The 21,741-nt window shown below is 41.5% G+C and overlaps 1 protein-coding gene across 3 annotated transcripts in view; it reads left to right on the top strand.

Annotated features, from left to right (window-relative positions):
- Positions 1-21,741, top strand: part of Hel89B (histone acetyltransferase 1) — a 68,805-nt gene that overhangs the window by 16,552 nt on the left and 30,512 nt on the right. For all 3 annotated transcript variants that reach the window (XM_067789706.1, XM_067789713.1, XM_067789721.1), the window contains exon 2: positions 15,036-15,408. In XM_067789706.1, coding sequence (XP_067645807.1) covers positions 15,398-15,408 — 11 coding nt within the window. In that variant the 5' untranslated portion in view covers positions 15,036-15,397. The remainder of the gene's footprint in view (positions 1-15,035; positions 15,409-21,741) is intronic.

The raw sequence follows: 21,741 nt of genomic DNA, 5'->3' as shown, positions 1-21,741 counted from the left end.
TGATAATTATCCGCCACCGGATTATGATGAAAACGCGTTTTCAAGTACTCCTTTGACAATTTTTGTGGTATTTTAAGAGTTTTTGTCAAGTAGTTTTATACGTGGAGTCAAGTAACCATGGTTGTAAGGAACAGGGTGAACTTTTAAAACTTCTAAAAAATTTCTTCATAGCGCCAATCAATGCCTTTTTTCATGCGGATACCCTGTCCATGCTTATTTTATTTGAAAACTGTGTTTAATATGTCTATGACAGATCAAAATTTTAAATCCCATTTTTAATTTAGGCAAGATTTTATCTAAAGAGTATTTTAGTCAGCGACTATGATTACGGGCCTATATCTTTAAATTAAGTGTCAGTATATTTGGTCTGTATAATTGTTTAATTTGTAGACTGATAAATAAATTAAAAGAAAAACTTTACAACAACTAAGGCATGACGTAGCTGAATGCGTTTGTAACCATTTCAACTATCGTAGGAGTGCGGGTTCGAATCCCACTCCCGGGAGAAAAGGCTTTGAAGAGATTTACAAGGTATAATCGAAACAGCTGTTGCCTTGTCCGTCCTGATGTCACGTTGTTTAAATTTTTCCCAAATTATTAAATAAATTGAAATTAATTAAAATTAAATCTTGGGAACGATTTAGTATGACTACATGAAACATTCAAGGCGGTACCGACCTTCCACCCCCAAGATCCATGAGGGTCGCAGAGCCGCGACTGTTAAATAAATAGGATTCGCCGCGGGTAGGTGAGGTTGACAATTGGGTTGGAGAATATATATATTGCGCTGGCAACCCCTGGAAAGGGTGCGCTACACAACCCCTTGAATAAATTGGTATTGTCACGGATATTAGCATCACTAAGTTATCCCATCACTAAGGCGATGCTAAGGCCATGCCAAGCAGTATTTACGTTAATAATCAAATCAAGTATACACATATATAAGGCAGCCCAGAGAGATGTCACACACAGATGAATTTACTTATACGCCTATGTGCGCGCGAGAGACTAAACTACAAACATTCACATCAATAATTCAATCTTTATGTATCTACATAAACGAATAAATAATTGCGTCTACACATATGTACCATGTACGAATACGAGCAGCGGAGAGTCAATGCGCAAACACATGCATATGTCTGAGAAGTTTGAGAGCTACTGGACTAGTATATTCTGGAAGCGCCTAAAAGATGTATAAAATTGTGCAATTTTAGTTATAGCTGAGAAGTTTGAGAGCTCATGGACAATGCTAGTACATTCTGGAAAAATGCGAACGAGGAAACCAAAGGGTATAAAACGCAACAGATGTAGAGGCGCGGTAATTCAGTTTGAGTTGAGCAATCAATCAGTTATTGATTAAGCACGCGATCTGGGGGCCAATAGTAGAGTTTCATTTGAGTTATCAATCAGTTTGGTTATTAAGCCAGCGAGTAGCAAAGTATAAGTGTTATTGTGAAGTAATTTAATAAAGGTCATTTTTCCATTATTCAATATTGGAGTTATTTATTCAACAGTTTAGTGATACGAACTCAGCAGAGGATTGCAAATAAGAGGATTTGCAAGTAAATTCGTTACAATTGGTGTCAGAAGAGGAATTGTTGGATAAATTCCAGAGGACAACAAGGACATGGCAAAGTTCAGTGAATTGAAGATCCAGCAACTGAAGAAGGAGTTGGAGAGCCGTGGATTGAATACAAGCGGCGCTAAACTTGAACTTCAGGCACGGCTACGAGAGGCAATGGAAGCAGAAGGAATTGATGTGGAAGAGTATGTCTTTCATCTTGATGGCGAGGAGACAACGAAAATTGAAGAGAAAAACGAAACATCGCAGACGGTTAGCAGCACAGACTTGAACATGATATTGGCTGCAATATCTGCACAAACATCGACAGTAGCATCAATGTCGCAATTGGCATCCCAACTGGAAGCGCAAAAGACATCTCAACTGGCATCTCAACTGGAAGAACAGAAAACGTACATGTCATCACAGATGGAATCCCAAGAGACACGTATAACAGCGAAGATTGAATCACAGGAGACACGTATCTCAGAAATGTCGTCAGAAATAACATCTAAAATTGAAGCACAAGAGGCACGTATATCAGAAATGTCGACACAAATTTCAGCACAGATATCATCGCAGATCTCTGCACAACTAGAATCGCGTATGGAAGAGAAACTAACGCAGTTTCAGGAAGCGTTCAGTGGGCGACAAGATAAAATGGAGGCCGAAATAGATGCTTTGAAGGATCGGATTCAGGAGTTACAATTGAACCGTCCAATCACTTCAATGTCTACTCTGAAGGTAAAATCCCCAACGTTTGATGGTTCTGTTCCATTCCAGGTATTTAAGCTCCAATTTGAGAAGACGTCGGCAGCGAACAGCTGTTCGTGGCATTGAAAGGGCCAGCAGCCGAAATCCTACAGACGATTCCCGAAGGAGAGCGGAACAACTATGAAGCATTGATGGCCGCTGTCGAGAGACGTTATGGAAGCGAGCATAGGAAACAGATATTCCAAATTGAGTTGCAAAACCGTCACCAAAGAGCGAATGAGACTTTGCAGGAGTTTGCCTCGGATGTTGAAAGGTTGGCTCATCTCGCGAATGCGGACGCACCCGTGGAATACACCGAGAGGGTAAAAATCCTGAGTTTCATAAATGGCATACGGGACGTGGAAACGAAGCGAGCTACATACGCAAACCCAAAGCTGACATTTGCTGAAACGGTATCACATGCATTGACTCAGGAAACGGCCTCACTATTGAGTAAACCAGCATACAAAGCTCATCGTGTGGAAGTGGAAAGACCAGATTGGGTAGACACAATTTTGGAAGCACTAAAGGGATCACAACAGAAAAATGCCGGAGTTATTAAATGTTTCAAGTGCGGCAACCCAGGTCATATTGCACGACATTGCAGCAGCGGTCCTAATAGCTCCAACATTGTGGGTGGCCGTAAACGCAGAGCTGAAGGCGATGAGCAAATCTCCAAGTCCACTCAATCGTTAAACTAAAGCGAGTCAGCCGCAAGGGGCGATAGCTGGCTCCCTCAATTGAATGCCCCATAATCTCTATCTCACAAATTGGAAGAAGGTCAAACAATCTTACTGTCGGAGGACATGTGGATGGAAAGGAACGTTTACTGACTGTAGATACGGGTGCATCTCATTCCATCATTCGAGCGGATTTAGTCAACAAGAAGATAAGACCATTGTATGGAGCAAGATTGGGTACAGCCACTGGAGAAGACAGCACGGTTCTAGGAGCAGTATCATGTGAAGTCGCAATTGGGAACATCACGGTAGTACACAATTTTATAGTGGCAGAGATTGTTGATGAAATCATAATTGGAGTGGACTTCTTAATCGACCAGGGCATCAAGATCGACATGCAAAGCAAGACGATGCGATATAAGAACATGGATGTACCACTTAATTTCGGCTACGAGAGAGGCTACAGCAGTAAACGAGTGCTGGTGGAAGAGAGTCAGCGAATACCACCAAAATCCGAAGCAGTCATCTGGGCAAAGGTTGATGGAGATTGTGGGACAAACAAATTGTGGGTTGTCGAAGCAGCAAACAAATCAGCACTGAACATACCTGTAGGAAAAACCCTGGCTATGACAAAACAAGATGGACGTATTCCGGTAAGAGTACTCAATGAGTTCAAGTCACCACTCAAACTGACTAAAGGAGCTATTTTGGGAAGATGCCAAGAGGCTGAAGTAATTATTAACTGTGAACAGCTCCAGGAACACGTTTCATCTAGTAACACTGATCTTTCAAATGACATCAAGGAATGGACGGAGGGGCTAGAGGAAGATTATCACAGTAAGGCAAAGCAACTGCTCCTAAAGTACGCAAACATATTTGACCAGGATGGTTCCAAACCAGGCCGCACCAATGTTGTGAAACATCAAATTGACACTGGAGACGCGAGGCCGATACGTCAAGCTCCACGTAGTGTTCCACTGGCGAAGCGGGAAGTGGTGAGTCAAATTATACAAGAAATGAGCGACAGCGGCGTCATCGAACCATCGAACTAGTCCATGGAGCTCACCGGTAGTACTTGTAAAGAAGAAGGATGGAAAAAATTAGGTTTTGCGTTGACTACCGGAAGTTGAATGACGTTACGAAAAAGGATAGCTACCCATTGCCAAGAATCGACGACACTCTGGACTCGCTCTCTGGTACGAAATGGTTTTCTACACTGGACTTGAAAAGCGGCTACTGGAAAGTTGAGGTGAAGGAGGAAGATAAAGAGAAAACAGCCTTCAGTGTCGGTGATGGTCTTTGGCAATTTACAGTGATGCCTTTTGGACTTTGTAATGCACCAGCTACTTTTGAGAGACTCATGGACCAGGTACTGAAAGGACTACATTGGAAAACATGCTTGGTGTACCTGGACGACATCATCGTATTGGGAAAGAGTTTTGATGAACATCTTAAGAACTGGAGGAAGTTTTCCAGAGAATAGCTGGCGCTGGTCTGAAGTTAAGTCCCAAAAAGTGTACGCTGTTTAAAAAGGAAGTAAATTATTTGGGCCACAAGGTAACTACAGAAGGTGTCTGTACAGCGAATGAAAAGATAGAGGCAGTAAAGGATTGGCCAAGACCACAGAACCTACATGAATTGAGAAGTTTTCTTGGGCTGTGCACATATTACCGCCGATTTGTACCAAATTTTTCCAGCGTAGCCCATAGCCTCCATGAGCTTACAAGAAAAAACAAAGCTTTTGAATGGAAGAAGGAGCAAGAAGTGGCTTTCCAAACATTGAAGAAGCGTTTATGCACTGCCCCAATGTTAGCATATCCGATTCCAGGAGCAACATTTATTCTAGATACAGATGCGAGTGGATATGCTATAGTAGGCGTTTTATCACAACTGGTCGATGGACAGGAGAAGGTAGTTGCATATTACAGCCGTTCGATTGGAAAACCAGAGAGGAACTACTGTGTTACGCGGAGAGAGCTGTTGGCATTGGTAGAGTGCATTAAACATTTTCACAAATACCTCTACGGCCAGCGATTTCGTGTCAGGACAGATCACGCAGCGTTGAAATGGATTCTGCAGTTCCGTAATCCGGAAGGACAATTGGCACGGTGGATCGAGCGACTACAAAGCTACGACTTTTCCATTGAGCATCGAAAAGGTAGTACCCATGGAAATGCTGATGCAATGTGACGAAGACCATGTAGTTTGGAATGCAAGCACTGTTCAAAAGCCGAGGCTAAAGAAGACATTATAGATGTCCGGCTAATGAATATAACATGTACAGATGAATGGGACAAGGAACAGCTAAGAAAGTGCCAGCTAGAAGATGCAGATCTGTCACGTGTTATGCAAGGGCTCGAACGAAATGAAAGACCAAACAGAGAAGAGATGTCAGCAGAGAGTCCCATTGCGAAGTCATATTGGGCACAGTGGAACAGTTTAGAATTGATATCCGGTTGCCTTCATCGAGTATGGGAGAGTGAGGATGGTAAATACAAGAATAAACTGATAGTTGTTCCCAGAAAGAGGATTCCTGACGTGCTCAGCGAGCTGCATAATGGTCCAAGCGGAGGTCATCTTGGAATCACGAAGACGCTCGAGAAGATTAAACAGAGATTCTATTGGGTTGGTTGCCGTCAGTCGGTCACTGAGTGGATTGCGAACTGCGAGGTTTGCAGCAGAGCGAAAGGGCCCAGAACACGAAGTCATGGCCAGATGAAGCAATATAACTCAGGTGCGCCATTTGAAAGGATCGCCATGGATGTCGCAGGTCCATTTCCTACTAGCAACCGCGGAAACAAATACGTACTGGTGGTTATGGATTATTTCAGTAAATGGCCAGAGGTATACCCAATCCCAAACCAAGAAGCAGAAACAGTAGCAGAAGTGGTTAAAAACGAATGGGTTGCAAGGTATGGTGTACCAATGGAGTTACATTCTGACCAAGGCAAGAATTTCGAATCAGCTGTGTTCCAGGAAATGTGTAAGTCATTGGGCATTCGAAAAACACGGACAACTGCATTGCATCCTCAATCCGATGGTATGGTAGAACGATTCAATAGAACATTGGAGGAGCACTTAAGGAAAGTAGTAGACAAGTACCATAAAGAATGGGATACCCGCATACCATTATTCTTGATGGCTTACCGATCAGCAGTGCATGAGACAACGGGCCAAACCCCTGCAAAAGTAATTTTTGGCAATGACCTTAGACTGCCAGCTGATTTGAAGTTTGGGATAGATGCCAATGCGGAATGTCAGCAAATCCACTAGTGATTTGGAAGAAGAGCTAAGAGAAATACATGATCTGATAAGGCAACGAACAAAGATTATGAGTGACAAGATGAAAGCCAGATATGATAAAGCAATTAATTCAGAAGGTTTTCAGGAAGGAGATTTGGTGCTGTTATACAACCCACAACGTAAAAAGGTTTGTCCCCGAAATTGCAGTGTAATTGGGAAGGCCCATACAAAGTTGTAAAACGGATCAACGATGAAGTGTACCGCATACAAACCATCGGTAAACCACGAACCAAAATGAAAGTGGTCCATTTGGAAAGGCTGGCAACGTTTAGATCGAAAGATTTGTCTGATCGGGACGATCAGACTTAGGTGGAGGGCAGTGTCACGGATATTAGCATCACTAAGTTATCCCATCACTAAGGCGATGCTAAGGCCATGCCAAGCAGTATTTACGTTAATAATCAAATCAAGTATACACATATATAAGGCAGCCCAGAGAGATGTCACACACAGATGCATTTACTTATACGCCTATGTGCGCGCGAGAGACTGTAAACTACAAACATTCACATCAATAATTCAATCTTTATGTATCTACATAAACGAATAAATAATTGCGTCTACACATATGTACCATGTACGAATACGAGCAGCGGAGAGTCAATGCGCAAACACATGCATATATCTGAGAAGTTTGAGAGCTACTGGACTAGTAGATTCTGGAAGCGCCTAAAAGATGTATAAAATTGTGCAATTTTAGTTATAGCTGAGAAGTTTGAGAGCTCATGGACAATGCTAGTACATTCTGGAAAAATGCGAACGAGGAAACCAAAGGGTATAAAAGGCAACAGATGTAGAGGCGCGGTAATTCAGTTTGAGTTGAGCAGTCAATCAGTTATTGTCGTTACAGTATTTTAATCGCCTCTTAAGACAGGCATACCTGCCGCAGGTATATTTTAAGCCCCTAACCCACTGGGGTGCGTATTAGCAGTCGACCCCTATTCTAGACTTTTACCCAAATGATTTGTTGTTAAAGTTACTAAAGTATAACTTTCACTTTTTTAAACGGTTTTATTTAGGTTGATAGGCTGCACGGCTGCACGGCCGGCCGATGTGAACGAATTTTGTAATTAAAATTTAAGTAACTTCCCGATAAGCTACAAGCTTGAAATATGGAATATAGCTCAGAACCCGATGACAATGCAATAATACGAAAAAATCGTCGCTAGGTGGCGCAAGGATCGAGATATTCTCAAAAATCGTATTTGTGGAAAGCGACCTATGAAAAAAATCGCCGCTAGTATCGTATTTGTGGCCCGATTTGGCTCATATTTGGAACACATAATACATACAAGAATAGAAGGCGATAGGTGCAAATATCGAGATATTCAAAAAAATCGTATTTGTGGCCCGATTTGGCTCATATTTGGAATAGAAGGCGACCTTTGAAAAAAAATCGCCGCTAGGTGGCGCAAGGATCGAGATATTCACAAAAATCGTATTTGTGGTCCGATTTGGCTCATATTTGGAACATATAATACATACAAGAATAGAAAGCGACCTATGAAAAAAATCCCCGCTAGGTGGCGCAAGGATCGAGATCCTAATTCTTATTTATGTGTTATTCACAAAAATCGTATTTGTGGTCCGATTTGGCTCATATTTGTAACACATAATACATACAAGAATAGAAAGCGACCTATGAAAAAAATCGCCGCTAGGTGGCGCATGGATCGAGATATTAACAAAAATCGTATTTGTGGTCCGATTTGGCTCATATGTATTTGGAACACATAATACATACAAGAATAGAAAGCGACCTATGAAAAAAAATTGTCGCTAGGTAGCGCAATGATCGAGTTATTCACAAAAATCGTATTTGTGGTCCGATTTGGCTCATATTTGGCACACATAATACATACAAGAATATAATACGACCTATGAAAAAATCGCCGGTAAGTGGCGCAAATATCGAGATATTCAAAAAAATCGTATTTGTGGTCCGATTTGGGTCCATATTTGGAACAAATATTACATACAGTCGGGTAGAAGTGACATCAAAATATTTTGGAGTTGGAGGAGGGACAAGTATACGTGGCGCAGAGTCGAGTAAAGTTTTTGGAAGGATTATGTATTGAGGACTTAGATTGTAACAAATTGTCAGGAAAGAGTCCTTGTAATAATGAGTCACTAAATGAACCAAACAGAATGGGAAATAATAGGCAATTAAATAAGGCTAAAAACTTGAAAATAAAATAATTAAAAAAAATTGTTTAAGTTAAACGGTTTTATTGAAAACAATACTTACATGAAATAATAATAATACTAAAAGTTAGAAAATAATTAGGTAGGTCCTAGGTACTAGTAATCACACTCCTCATCTATCTAGGGCGTTGATCTTAAGTACTTACTTACTTAATTGGCGCTTAACCGTCTAAACGGTTATGGCCGTCCAACAAGGCGCGCCAGTCGCTCCTTCGCTCCGCCAACCGGCGCTAATTGGTCAAACCAAGGGAGTTTAAATCGTTTTCCACCTGGTCCTTCCAACGGAGTGAGGGCCGCCCTCTACCTCTGCTTACATAGGCGGGTTCCGATAGAAACACTTTCTTGGCCGGAGCATCATTTTTCATTCGCATAACATGGCCTAGCCAGCGCAGCCGCTGCGTTTTAATTCGCTGGACTATGTTGATGTCTGCGTATAGCTCGTACAGCTCATCATTCGGTACTCGCCATCGCCAACGCGTAGAGGTTCATAAATCTTTCGAAGAACTTTTCTCTCGAACACTCCCAAAGCCGCTTCATCTGCTGTTGTCATGGTCCATGCTTCTGCCCCATATAGCAGGACGGGTACGATAAGTGACTTGTAGAGTATGATTTTGGTTCGCCGAGGGAGGACTTTACTTTTCAATTGCCTACCTAGTCCAAAGTAGCATTTATTGGCAAGATTGATTCTTCGCTGGATTTCAGTGCTGAAGTTGTTGCTAGTGTTGATGCTGGTTCCCAAATAAACGAAGTCTTTTACTATTTCGAAATTATGGCTGCCAACAGTAGCGTGGTTGTCAAGGCACGTATGCGCTGACTCTTTCCTGGATGACAGCAGGTACTTCGTTTTGTCCTCGTTCACCATCAAACCCATCTTTACCGCTTCTTTTTCCAGTTTGTAGTAAGCAGAACTAACAGCTCGGGTGTTTAGGCCGATGATATCAATGTCATCAGCATATGCCAGTAATTGCACGCTTTTATAGTATATTGTTCCAGTGCGGTTAAGTTCTGCAGCTAGTATAATTTTCTCCAACATCAAATTAAAGAAATCGCACGATAGGGGGTCACCCTGTCTGAAACCTCGTTTAGTTTCGAATGGCTCGTAGAGGTCCTTCTCAATTCTGACTTAGCTGATGGTGTTGCTCAACGTCATTTTGCACAGCCGTATAAGTTTTGCGGGGAAACCAAATTCAGACATAGCGGCATACAGGCAGCTCCTTTGCGTGCTGTCGAAGCCAGCTTTAAAGTCGCCGAAGAGGTGATGTGTGTCGATTCTCTTTTCACGGGTTTTTTCAAGATTTGGCGCATTGTGAAAATCTGGTCGATGGTAGATTTACCAGGTCTGAAGCCGCACTGATAAGGTCCAATCAGCCGGTTCACGGTGGGCTTCAATCTTTCGCACAATACACTTGAAAGGACCTTATATGCGATATTAAGAAGGCTGATTCCACGATAGTTGGTGCATTTTGCAGTATCCCCCTTCTTGTGGACTGGGCAAAGAACAATTGAATGATAAACGTCCGTTTTAATTTTTTATACTCAGTTGAGCAGAGCTCACAGAGTATATTAACTTTGATTGGATAACGGTTGGTTGTACAGGTATAAAGGAATCGAGATAGATATAGACTTCCATATATCAAAATCATCAGTATCGAAAAAAAATTTGATTGAGCCATGTCCGTCCGTCCGTCTGTCCGTTAACACGATAACTTGAGTAAATTTTGAGGTATCTTGATGAAATTCGGTATGTAGATTCCTGGGCACTCATCTCAGATCGCTATTTAAAATGAACGATATCGGACTATAACCACGCCCACTTTTTCGATATCGAAAATTTCGAAAAATTTCGAAATTCATTGCCAAAGGCGGTTAAAGCGATGAAACTTGGTAGATGGGTTGATGTTATGACGCAGAATAGAAAATTAGTAAGATTTTGGACAATGGGCGTGGCACCGCCCACTTTTACAAGAAGGTAATTTAAAAGTTTTACAAGCTGTAATTTGGCAGTCGTTGAAGATATCATGATGAAATTTGGCAGGAACGTTACTACTATTACTATATATGTGCCAAATAAAAATTAGCGAAATTGGATGAAGAACACGCCCACTTTTTAAAAAAATTTTTTTTTAATTCAAATTTTAACAAAAAATTTAATATCTTTACTGTATATAAGTAAATTAAGTCAAAATTCAACTCCAGTAATGATATGATGCAACAAAATACAAAAAGAAAAGAAACTTTCAAAATGGGCGTAGCTCCGAAAATATAACTTTGGAAAAAACTTTGTAAAATGGTGTGTAGTGACACCTACCATATTAAGTAGAAGAAAATGAAAAAGTTCTACAAGGCGAAATCAACAGCCCTTGGAATCTTGGCAGGAATACTGTTAGTGGTATTGCATATATAAATAAATTAGCAGTACCCAACAGATGATTTTCTGGATCACCTGGTCCACATTTTGGTCGATATCGCGAGAACGCCTTCACATATACATCTAAGGGCCACTCGCTTTTAAAACCCTCATTAATACCTTTAATTTGATATCCATATCGTACAAACACATTCTAGAGTCACCCCTGGCCCACCCTAATGGCGATATCTCGAAAAGGCGTCCACCTATAGACCTAATGCCCACTCCCTCTTAAACTGCTCAGTAACACCTTTCGTTTGATACCCATATCGTACAAACATTCTAGAGTCACCCCTGGCCCACCCTAATGGCGATATCTCGAAAAGGCGTCCACCTATAGACCTAATGTCCACTCCCTCTTAAAATGCTCAGTAACACCTTTCGTTTGATACCCATATCGTACAAACATTCTAGAGTCACCCTGGCCCATCCTAATGGCGATATCTCGAAAAGGCGTTCACCTATAGACCTAATGCCCACTCCCTCTTAAAATGCTCAGTAACACCTTTCGTTTGATACCCATATCGTACAAACATTCTAGAGTCACCCTTGGTCCACCTTTATGGCGATATCTCGAAAAGGCGTCCACCTATAGAACTAAGGATTACTCCTTTTAAAATACTCATTACCACTTTTCATTTGATACCCATATCGTACAAACACATTCTAGAGTCACCCTGGCCCAGCCTAATGGCGATATCTCGAAAAGGCGTTCACCTATAGACCTAATGCCCACTCCCTCTTAAAATGCTCAGTAACACCTTTCGTTTGATACCCATATCGTACAAACATTCTAGAGTCACCCCTGGCCCACCCTAATGGCGACATCTCGAAAAGGCGTCCACCTATAGACCTAATGTCCACTCCCTCTTAAAATGCTCAGTAACACTTTTCGTTTGATACCCATATCGTACAAACATTCTAGAGTCACCCCTGGCCCACCCTAATGGCGATATCTCGAAAAGGCGTCCACCTATAGACCTAATGCCCACTCCCTCTTAAAATGCTCAGTAACACCTTTCGTTTGATACCCATATCGTACAAACATTCTAGAGTCACCCTGGCCCATCCTAATGGCGATATCTCGAAAAGGCGTCCACCTATAGACCTAATGCCCACTCCCTCTTAAAATGCTCAGTAACACCTTTCGTTTGATACCCATATCGTACAAACATTCTAGAGTCACCCTGGCCCATCCTAATGGCGATATCTCGAAAAGGCGTCCACCTATAGACCTAATGCCCACTCCGTCTTAAAATGCTCAGTAACACCTTTCGTTTGATACCCATATCGTACAAACATTCTAGAGTCACCCTTGGTCCACCTTTATGGCGATATCTCGAAAAGGCGTCCACCTATAGAACTAAGGATTACTCCCTTTTAAAATACTCATTACCACTTTTCATTTGATACCCATATCGTACAAACACATTCTAGAGTCACCCTGGCCCAGCCTAATGGCGATATCTCGAAAAGGCGTTCACCTATAGACCTAATGCCCACTCCCTCTTAAAATGCTCAGTAACACCTTTCGTTTGATACCCATATCGTACAAACATTCTAGAGTCACCCTTGGTCCACCTTTATGGCGATATCTCGAAAAGGCGTCCACCTATAGAACTAAGGATTACTCCCTTTTAAAATACTCATTACCACCTTTCATTTGATACCCATATCGTACAAACACATTCTAGAGTCACCCCTGGCCCACCCTAATGGCGATATCTCGAAAAGGCGTCCACCTATAGACCTAATGCCCACTCCCTCTTAAAATGCTCAGTAACACCTTTCGTTTGATACCCATATCGTACAAACATTCTAGAGTCACCTCTGGCCCACCCTAATGGCGATATCTCGAAAAGGCGCCCACCTATAGACCTAATGCGCACTCCCTCTTAAAATGCTCAGTAACACCTTTCGTTTGATACCCATATCGTACAAACACATTCTAGAGTCACCCCTGGCCCACCCTAATGACGATATCTCGAAAAGGCGTCCACCTATAGACCTCATGCCTACTCCCTCTTAAAATGCTCAGTAACACCTTTCGTTTGATACCCATATCGTACAAACATTCTAGAGTCACCCTTGGTCCACCTTTATGGCGATATCTCGAAAAGGCGTCCACCTATAGAACTATGTCCCTTTTAAAATACTCATTACCATCTTTCATTTGATACCCATATCGTACAAACACATTCTAGAGTCACCCCTGGTCCACCTTAATGGCGATATCTCGAAAAGGCGTCCACCGATAGACCTAAGGCCCACTCCCTCTTAAAATGCTCAGTAACACCTTTCATTTGATACCCATATCGTACAAACAAATTCTACAGTCAGCCCTGGTCCACCTTTATGGCGATATCCCTAAATGGCGTCCATCCATAGAACTATGGCCTACTCTCTCTTAAAATACTCTTTAATACCTTCCATTTGATACACATGTCATACAACCACATTCCAGGGTTACCCTAGGTTCATTTTCCTACGAGGTGATTTTCCTTATTTTGTCTCCATAGCTCTCAACTGAGTATGTAATGTTCGGTTACACCCGAACTTAGCCTTCCTTAATTGTTATTCTAAACATCTGGTAGCACTAAGCGGACTTGTGTTCGCGGAAATTAAACAAAGAAATTATTAAATTATACAATAAAATGTATATTTAAGCAAAAGAAAATAGTTCTTTGTGGTTTTATAAACATTAACGAGTGTAGTAATACACAAATTTCGTATGAAATGTGTGTAGATATAAAATTATTAAAAAACATTTTTTAAGTTAAACGGTTTTATTGAAAACAATACTTACATGAAATAATAATAATATTAAAAGCTAGAAAAAAATTAGGTAGGTCCTAGGTACTAGTCATCACACTCCTCATCAATCTAGGGCGTTGATCAGACAATTAAATAAAAGCGTTGGACGCGTAAAATTTCTATTGATAGTCGTATATAAGACCAACTGAACCTTAATCAGGTTATGCTACGCCTCACATTTTTAGAAATTTCACGCGTCCAACGCTTTTATTTAATTGTCTGATCAACGGGGGAAGGTAAGAGTTAAACTTGTTACAGTATTGTGGCGAATTTTGACATCACTATGCTGTTAGTAAATAATCACAACAACAAAAACGGCAAGCAGCCACACTTACGTACAAGGCAACGAAGAACATTCCACACACATAACCATCAGCTTAAAGCAAAGAAATTATCTCACATACACATATGTAGTCATCACCTAAGAGACGAAGTTCTTACTCACACATACACACGCATATAGTTAAATAACCAATTAAGCGATACAACTCTTCCATCTTCGTGAAATGTCTAGACCTTGGGAGAAATATGCGAACAAGGCAACACAGAGTATAAAAGCAACGCAATCTGAGGAATGATCAATCAGTTTGATTTAAACACGCTTTTGTGAAGTGCGTGATATTGAAGTATAATTGTACTACTCCCAAAGTAGTCTAAATAAAGACCATTTTGCAATACTCAATATTGGACTTATTTATACGACAGTTCAGCGATTCAAATGTCAGCAGAAGTTGCCAAATAATCGGAATTTCCCCAAAATTCGTTACAGTATCCAGATCGAAGTTGAGCTAGAGTGACGCGCGTCTCCCTACATCAATGAGTGATATTTAGTCATCTATAACGTTGCAGTGTCCAAGGTCGATATTTTAAAAAGGTTTCAATGATCTCATTGGATTGTTTAAAGCCCCTGTTTAGTTAGTAGTACCAACGGGTTGTTTTATGCTCAGTGACTTAGCCACAAAGAGGAGAACTAGCGTCTAACAGATGTATTAAACGATAATCAGGAAACATCAAGATGATGTTGTAGGCCCTATTCAATATCTTTCTTCCACTTCTCCCTCTCACTTTCCCTATTATTTTTTCCTTCTTCCTGTACCTCTACCTCTACCCCTACCTCTCCCACTCCCACGGCCTCTTCCTCAACCTTTCTATATCTCTTTCTTCCTCTCTCATTCTCTCTACACCTACCCCGCAGGGGGTATCTTCATAATTTTAAACTGCAAATTTATTGATATATTCGCATTAAGCTCATAGCAGTGCTATAACAGTATAACAATCTCGCATATGTATATTGTCTGCTTTTTTTCAGATTATAAAGGAAGCCAAAGCCATTAGTCTCCAGTGACATCAAAACGCACTCATACAAAGATATATTAAAAATTTATATTATATGCATTCAAACATGAACACCCTATCATATAAACAAATAAAGTAAATAATGGAAATTTAAAGTCTGGATAGAAACCAAAGAACGTTCGGTCGGTGACAGAACGAGTAGAACAGATGCTTTAGGTTGTGGAGAAATTAAGAACTTCAACAGTAACTAATCGTTAATACTTACTTAAATACGCCACATACACAACCACGTCAGAAAACGGTAAAAACAGCTAGCAGTCTTTCAAATAAACTATAGGAACGAATTAAAACATTATCCGAGTCAAACAACAAATTATGACATCTCGGTAAGTAGAACAAGCTTTTTATGTTTACAATTCTGTGCACTTGTGTTAACTCACTTGGGTACAACCCATGCACACTTGTTCACATACAGTATTCCACCAAAGTCTTCATACATCTCTTTGTTTAATCTTTGCTCACAAAGCCAAGCACGAGCTTAGCATTAGGTGTAAGCGTAGTCTTTGAAAGCGCTGTTATTATATAGCTGCGGTTATATGTAGGATGTAAATACAGCCGAAGTGTGTGGTTGTTGTTGTTGTTGTAGCAGTGCTTCGCCCCACCCAATAGGTGCGACCGATCACTAATTGTCATCAATATCCTCTAACAGAAGTCCAAGGAAACTTCCTGTTTCAACAGGGGTGGACCATAATGAGAGAGGTGTTAGCGGCGTTGGTTCCACATTACAATTAAATAGATGGTTGGTGTCATGTGGGGTCACATTGCAACCGGGGCTTACATTTTGTATGTCGGGATTAATTCTGGATAGGTAAGAGATTAACCTGTTACAGTATTCAGAACGAAGTTGAGCTAGAGAGACTCGCGTTTCCCTGGGGAGTATGCGTTCCCCTTCCGCAAGTTTTGGGTACTGTTCTTTCAGTACTGGATTCACCGGGCAATTCCCGGCATAAAGGTCCGACGCTTGTTTGTGGAGTTCACTGACGACCTGCTTGTGTTTTTTTGCTTCATACGGCTGAGTTCTCAGTTGCCGTATTTCCTCATAATGCTTACGGAGATGACTCTTTAAGCCCCTGGGCGGTGTTGGCTCATCAATCAGATGTCTGTTGGGATGCCCAGGCTACTGGGTATTCGACAGGAACTGTTTGGTTAGTATCTCATTAATCTCCCTGATGGGGAGTACTCTCGCCTCATTATGTAGATGGTGTTCTGGGGACACAAGTAGCCCGTGGCAGTTCTGAGAGCAGTATTTTGGCAGGCCTGTAGCTTCTTCCAGGGAGTGGTTTTTAGGCTTGGCGACCATATAGGGGACGCGTAGCATGCAATCGGCTGGCCAATTGTTTTGTATGTGGTAATGAGCGTTTATTTTTCTTTTCCCCAAGTACTGCCAGCAAGGGATTTGAGGATTTTATTACGCCTCTGGACTTTCGGTACAATCGCGGCTGCATGCTCACCAAAATGTAGATCCTGATCAAACGTCACACCCAAGATGTTGGCGTGTAGTACAGTCGGTACCATAGTGCCATCGACGTGGATGTTCAAAATGGTCGATATTTGGGACGCCCATGTTGTAAATAAGGTCGCGGAGGATTTAGTCGGTGATAATGCCAGGTTTCGCAAGGCAAAAAACTGGAGAGATCAGGGAGGTAGCCGTTTATTCTGTTGCAAAGCCCATCGATCTGTGGGCCTGGGCCTGTGGCCATTATTGAGCAGTCATCAGCGTAGAAAACGATAGTAACTCCTTCTGGTGGCGAAGGCAGCTTTGATATGTAGAAATTAAACAAAACTGGGGATAGGACCTCACCCTGTGGCACCCCTTGTTTATATTTTCTTGGTTTTGATGTTTCGTTTCTAAATTGCACCGATACCTACCGACCACCCAGATAATTTTCGGTCCACCTTTTAAGACATGGAGGAAGGGTAGACCCTTCCAGGTCTTGCAGTAACGTGCCATGGTTGACCGTATCAAAAGCTTTTGATAGGTCTAGCGTAACGAGTACTGTTCTATGGTGGGTCTTTTGATTTAAACCGCAATTTATCTGTGCTAATGGCATTTAGCGCGGTGGTGGTGCTATGGAGCTTTCTGAAGCCATTCTATGACAGGCTAGCTGCAAATTTGCTTTGAAGTAGGGGAGAAAAATGGCTTCAAGCGTCTTGGCTACTGGCGATAGGAGAGATATCGGGCGATATGACTTTCCTATATTAGCTGGTTTCCCAGGCTTTAGTAGCGGGGGACTTGTAACCCCAAGTGTGTGGTATTAGTATACTGTGTGGAGTTACAAATAACGTCAGCGTAAGTCTAGTCACTACACTGCAGCGTAATGTGAGAACAAGGTACGTAATAGAGTTGATATGAGCAAACTCACACATCAACTCAAAGCAAACACGTCACCTACATATTAAATAAAGTCTCTGAGCACATACACAATTTTTATAATGGCAAATACGTGATTTTTATAACTGATAAAGTGGTATTTCGTTATAAGTAAAACATTGTTTCATTTTAAAGCTCCGTCACATAAGCAGTTTTTCATATAGACGCATTTAACTCAATCTTATGCATTATAAGTAGATTGCAAGTATTTTTATGGAGACCGGCAGATCGAGCGACACTGGCGCCATCTTACATGAAAAAGTAGCCATCTTCCAACTTTTGTTGAAAGCAAAGCATAAGAAGAAGAATTTGACATTTGATTTCGCTAAGGGTGCTTTCACATTTTGAAGTGAAATTATTTTTCCCACTTGTTCGTACTTTTCCAAAAATTTTCACAATTAATAACTGCAATTTAACAAATGAATAGAACATAAACTATGTTAGCAAGTATTTTTCTTGTACAGTGAGAATGTTTATATGAGTGCTTCGCGAAATTTTGTATGTGAATGGGCAAGGCGAAATAAACTTCAATTACCAAGTCTGAAATTCCTTTATGTTTACAAACGCAACATTTTGGTTGATTGCGGCGATGTTACTGGAATGCATAAGATTGCGTTGAACGCATCTATATGAAAAACTTCAATGTGGCTCGGCCATTAGGGGTTTCTTGGTTTTAACATCTTTAGAAAAAAATTTTGAGTGTACGAAGAATTTAATTTGGTGCATGAAAATTATAGAATTTTTAGAATTTTTAGTGCATAACTTTTTAAGAAATAAAGAAAGCGAAATACTTTTAGCTAATATGATTGAGGGAGCATTATAATACAAAAAATTCTAATCATAACTTTTTTCTTTGACACACTGTCACATTAGACCGTTTAATTTTCTCACTTTTTTACGACTGTTCTCAAATTTTTTTAAGGCTGTCCCTTTTTCATCCGGAAGATATCATAGTACATACATATATATTTTTCACATTAATCCAACACTTTTATTAAATGTTGTTGGATGATATTTATCGTTGGTTTTCTTGTGATTTTTGTGGTTTTATTAATTTATTGTTGTTGGAGCTTCGCTTGAACATTGTTTCTATCGCGAATAATTCAACAACAAATCTTGCGGCGAATAAGAAACAAATTTAATGGTGGGAATTTCCGAACGAGTTCTAATGTGATCTGCGAGCAAAAAACAAGGTTTTGTTAGTATGTGTTCCCGGGCATCAGGGACATGAACAGGTATACCATCTAACCAAGCAGGGTGCTTTAGCAGCATTATATGGTCCAGAGGCTTTCTGTGGACTCACAAAGGCACACACTAGGGAATCCTGAGATAACTGGAAAACCCAGAAGCTCAGACGACACTGGGTTAAATGCCCAGGGCAAAGGCAGCTCAAATTTTTTACTCTTCCAGCAACGAGAGTATCAGCCAAATTCATTAAATACAACAGAGAGGACCTACGAATGCGTCGCTCTAGCAAAAAAGATACTATCCGATGTAGGTGGCGTTACTCTCAAGCACAATAGATCTAAATGGATATTAAAATGCTTATTTCAGCAATTCCGGCATTAAAATCCAATAATCCCAAGATTTTCTAAAAAAACCGGGATTGTCATCTCTAGTATCCTGAAGAATGAAACAAGGAGCACCACAGGGTGGTGTCCTATCCCCGCTTTTGTTTAATTTCTACCTGTCGAAGTTACCTTTGCCACCAGAAGGAGTCACTATGGTATCCGATGACTACACAATAATGGACACAGGTCCAGGCTCACACATCGATGAGCTCTGTAGTTATCTCCTTGATCTCGCCAGTTTTTTAGCCTCGCGAAACCTGACATTGTTACCGAGTAAATCATCGGCGACCTTATTTACAACATGTATTGGGCAAATATCGACCATATTGGATATCCACGCATTACGCTACCGACTGTCTTACATCCAAAAATATTGGGAGTGACTTTCGATCAGGATCTACATTTTGGCGAGCATACAACCGCAATTGTAACTAAAGCCAGAGCCTTAATAAAACCCCGAAACCTCTTGCCGGCTGCACTTGGGGTAAAGACAAATAAACGCTCATTGCCACTTACAAAGCAATTGACTGACCGATTGCATGATACGCGTCCCCGATATAGTCGCAAATCCTAAAGGCTAATCACTGGAAGAAATTACAGACCTGCCAAAACACTGCTCCCCAGAACAGCACCTACACAATGAGGCGAGAGTACTCCCTAGACCCCCACCCCCGGATTAGGGGATTAGAATATACTCGCGGTAGGTATAACTGCTGTAAGAGGCGACTAAAATACCAAATTGATTCAAGGGGTTGTGTAGCGCAACCCTCTGAAGGGGTTTCCAGCGCAATATATAGCTGCTCCAACCCAATTGTCAACCCCGCCTACCTGTGGCGAATCCTGTTTCATTAACAGCCGAAGCTCTGGCGACCCGGAACTTGTGATAAAACTAGGGGGTGGGAGGGCGGTATGGCCTAGAATGTTTTATGTGGTCATACCAAATAGTTCCCGATATGGTCGGGCTAGTACCTTTATGGTGGTTGTTACCGGAACGTACCGGATCTGCATCCGGCAAAGGACCATCAACATCGATAACACTCCCCAAGGCCTTCGGGACAACAACAACATTACTCCCCAGAAACCCGGGCATCCCAACAGACATCTGATTGTGGAGGCGACACCGTGGTGGTGCGGTAGCGTGCACCGCCTACCACACCGAAGGTTCTGGACTCAAGCCCCGGTAAAAGAAATATCGAAAATTAAGAAAAAAAAGTTTTATCAATTAGGAACACTCCGAGTGTATTTCTGCCATGAAAAGCTTTTCAGGGAAAATTCATCTGTCTTACAGGGAAAGAAATGGCTCATTCGAGGCTGGCAACAGCAGTGATGTAGCAGTAGCACATTAATGTGGACCTGGGAATGAACTGGATGCATATATGAGGCGATCACATAAGGTGTTCGAATTTTTTTTTAACACAGTTGTTTTCGCGAAAAAAGAAACGACGCACATAACCTCTTTGTCGATTTTAAAGCTGCCTTTGACAGCACGAAGGAGCTGCCTATATGCCGCTATGTCTGAATTTGGTTTCCCCGCAAAACTTATACGGCTGTGCAAAATGACGTTGAGCAACACCATCAGCTCAGTCAGAATTGGGAAGGACCTCTCTGAGCCGTTCGAAACTAAACGAGGTTTCAGACAGGGTGACCCCTACCGTGCCATTTCTTTAATTTGATGCTGAAGAAAATTATACTAGCTGCAGAACATAACCGCTCTGGAACAATATTCTATAAAAGGGTGCAATTGATGGCATATGCTGATGTCATTGATATCATCGGACTAAATACCCGCAACGTTAGTTCTGCTTACTCCAAACTGGAAAAAGGAACGGTAAAGATGGGTTTGATGGTGAATGAGGATAAAACGAAGTACCTGCTGTCGTCGAGCAAAGAGTCAGTGCATATGCGCCTTGGGAACCACGCTACTGTTGGCAGCCATAATTTCGAAAGAGTAAAATACTTCGTTTATTTAGGAACCAGCATTAGGTAGGTAGGTAGGTAGGTAGGTGAAATGGCTGCGACCCTGGTCGGCCAAATAGCTATTTAAAGCCGTTTTGATGCCATGTAACTCGTCTAAAAACCTACGGAATGTTACGGTCAATGTATTACAACCAGCCAGAGTTATTGATAAAATTAAGAATATTCGGGATTGCTAAAACAGACAAACCTCTGAGGTCTTCTAGAAACGGTGTTCCAAGGAACCTTAGTCGGGCTCTAGCTAGAGCCGGGCATTTACACATAAAATTTTCTACAGCCTCCCTGTCATTTGGATCTTTGCAGCTTCTGCAGTAGTCGTTATACGGAATGCCAATTTTTTCCGCAGTACCTACTGCCCAATGACCGGTGCAGACTGCTATCAGTTTGCGTGTGTTGGCCCTGGATTTGTTCCTAAGACTTCTCGTCCTCTTTCCATCATAGTTGGCCAAATGGATTTTGATATTGCAGAGGTGGTGATGTTATTCCACTTTGTTTGTGCTTTCTTCAAGTAGAAGCTTTGGATATTCCCCTTGGCTACTGCTAAGGGTATGCCTACTTCGGTTATTTCCTCGTTCATCTCCGATGAGCCCCTGCGTGCCAGCTCGTCGGCCTTCTCGTTATCCTCTATCCCCCTATGACCCGGGACCCAGATAACGCATAGTTCTAGATTGGTGGATAACTGGGATATGAGTCGCTTACAAGCCCACACTAATTTTGAGTTAATGTGTGGCGAGGAAAGTGCT

Source organism: Eurosta solidaginis, chromosome 1 (genome assembly GCF_040869045.1).
Source record: "Eurosta solidaginis isolate ZX-2024a chromosome 1, ASM4086904v1, whole genome shotgun sequence".
NCBI lineage: Eukaryota > Metazoa > Arthropoda > Insecta > Diptera > Tephritidae > Eurosta > Eurosta solidaginis.
This window is presented reverse-complemented; position numbering and strand designations above follow the sequence as displayed.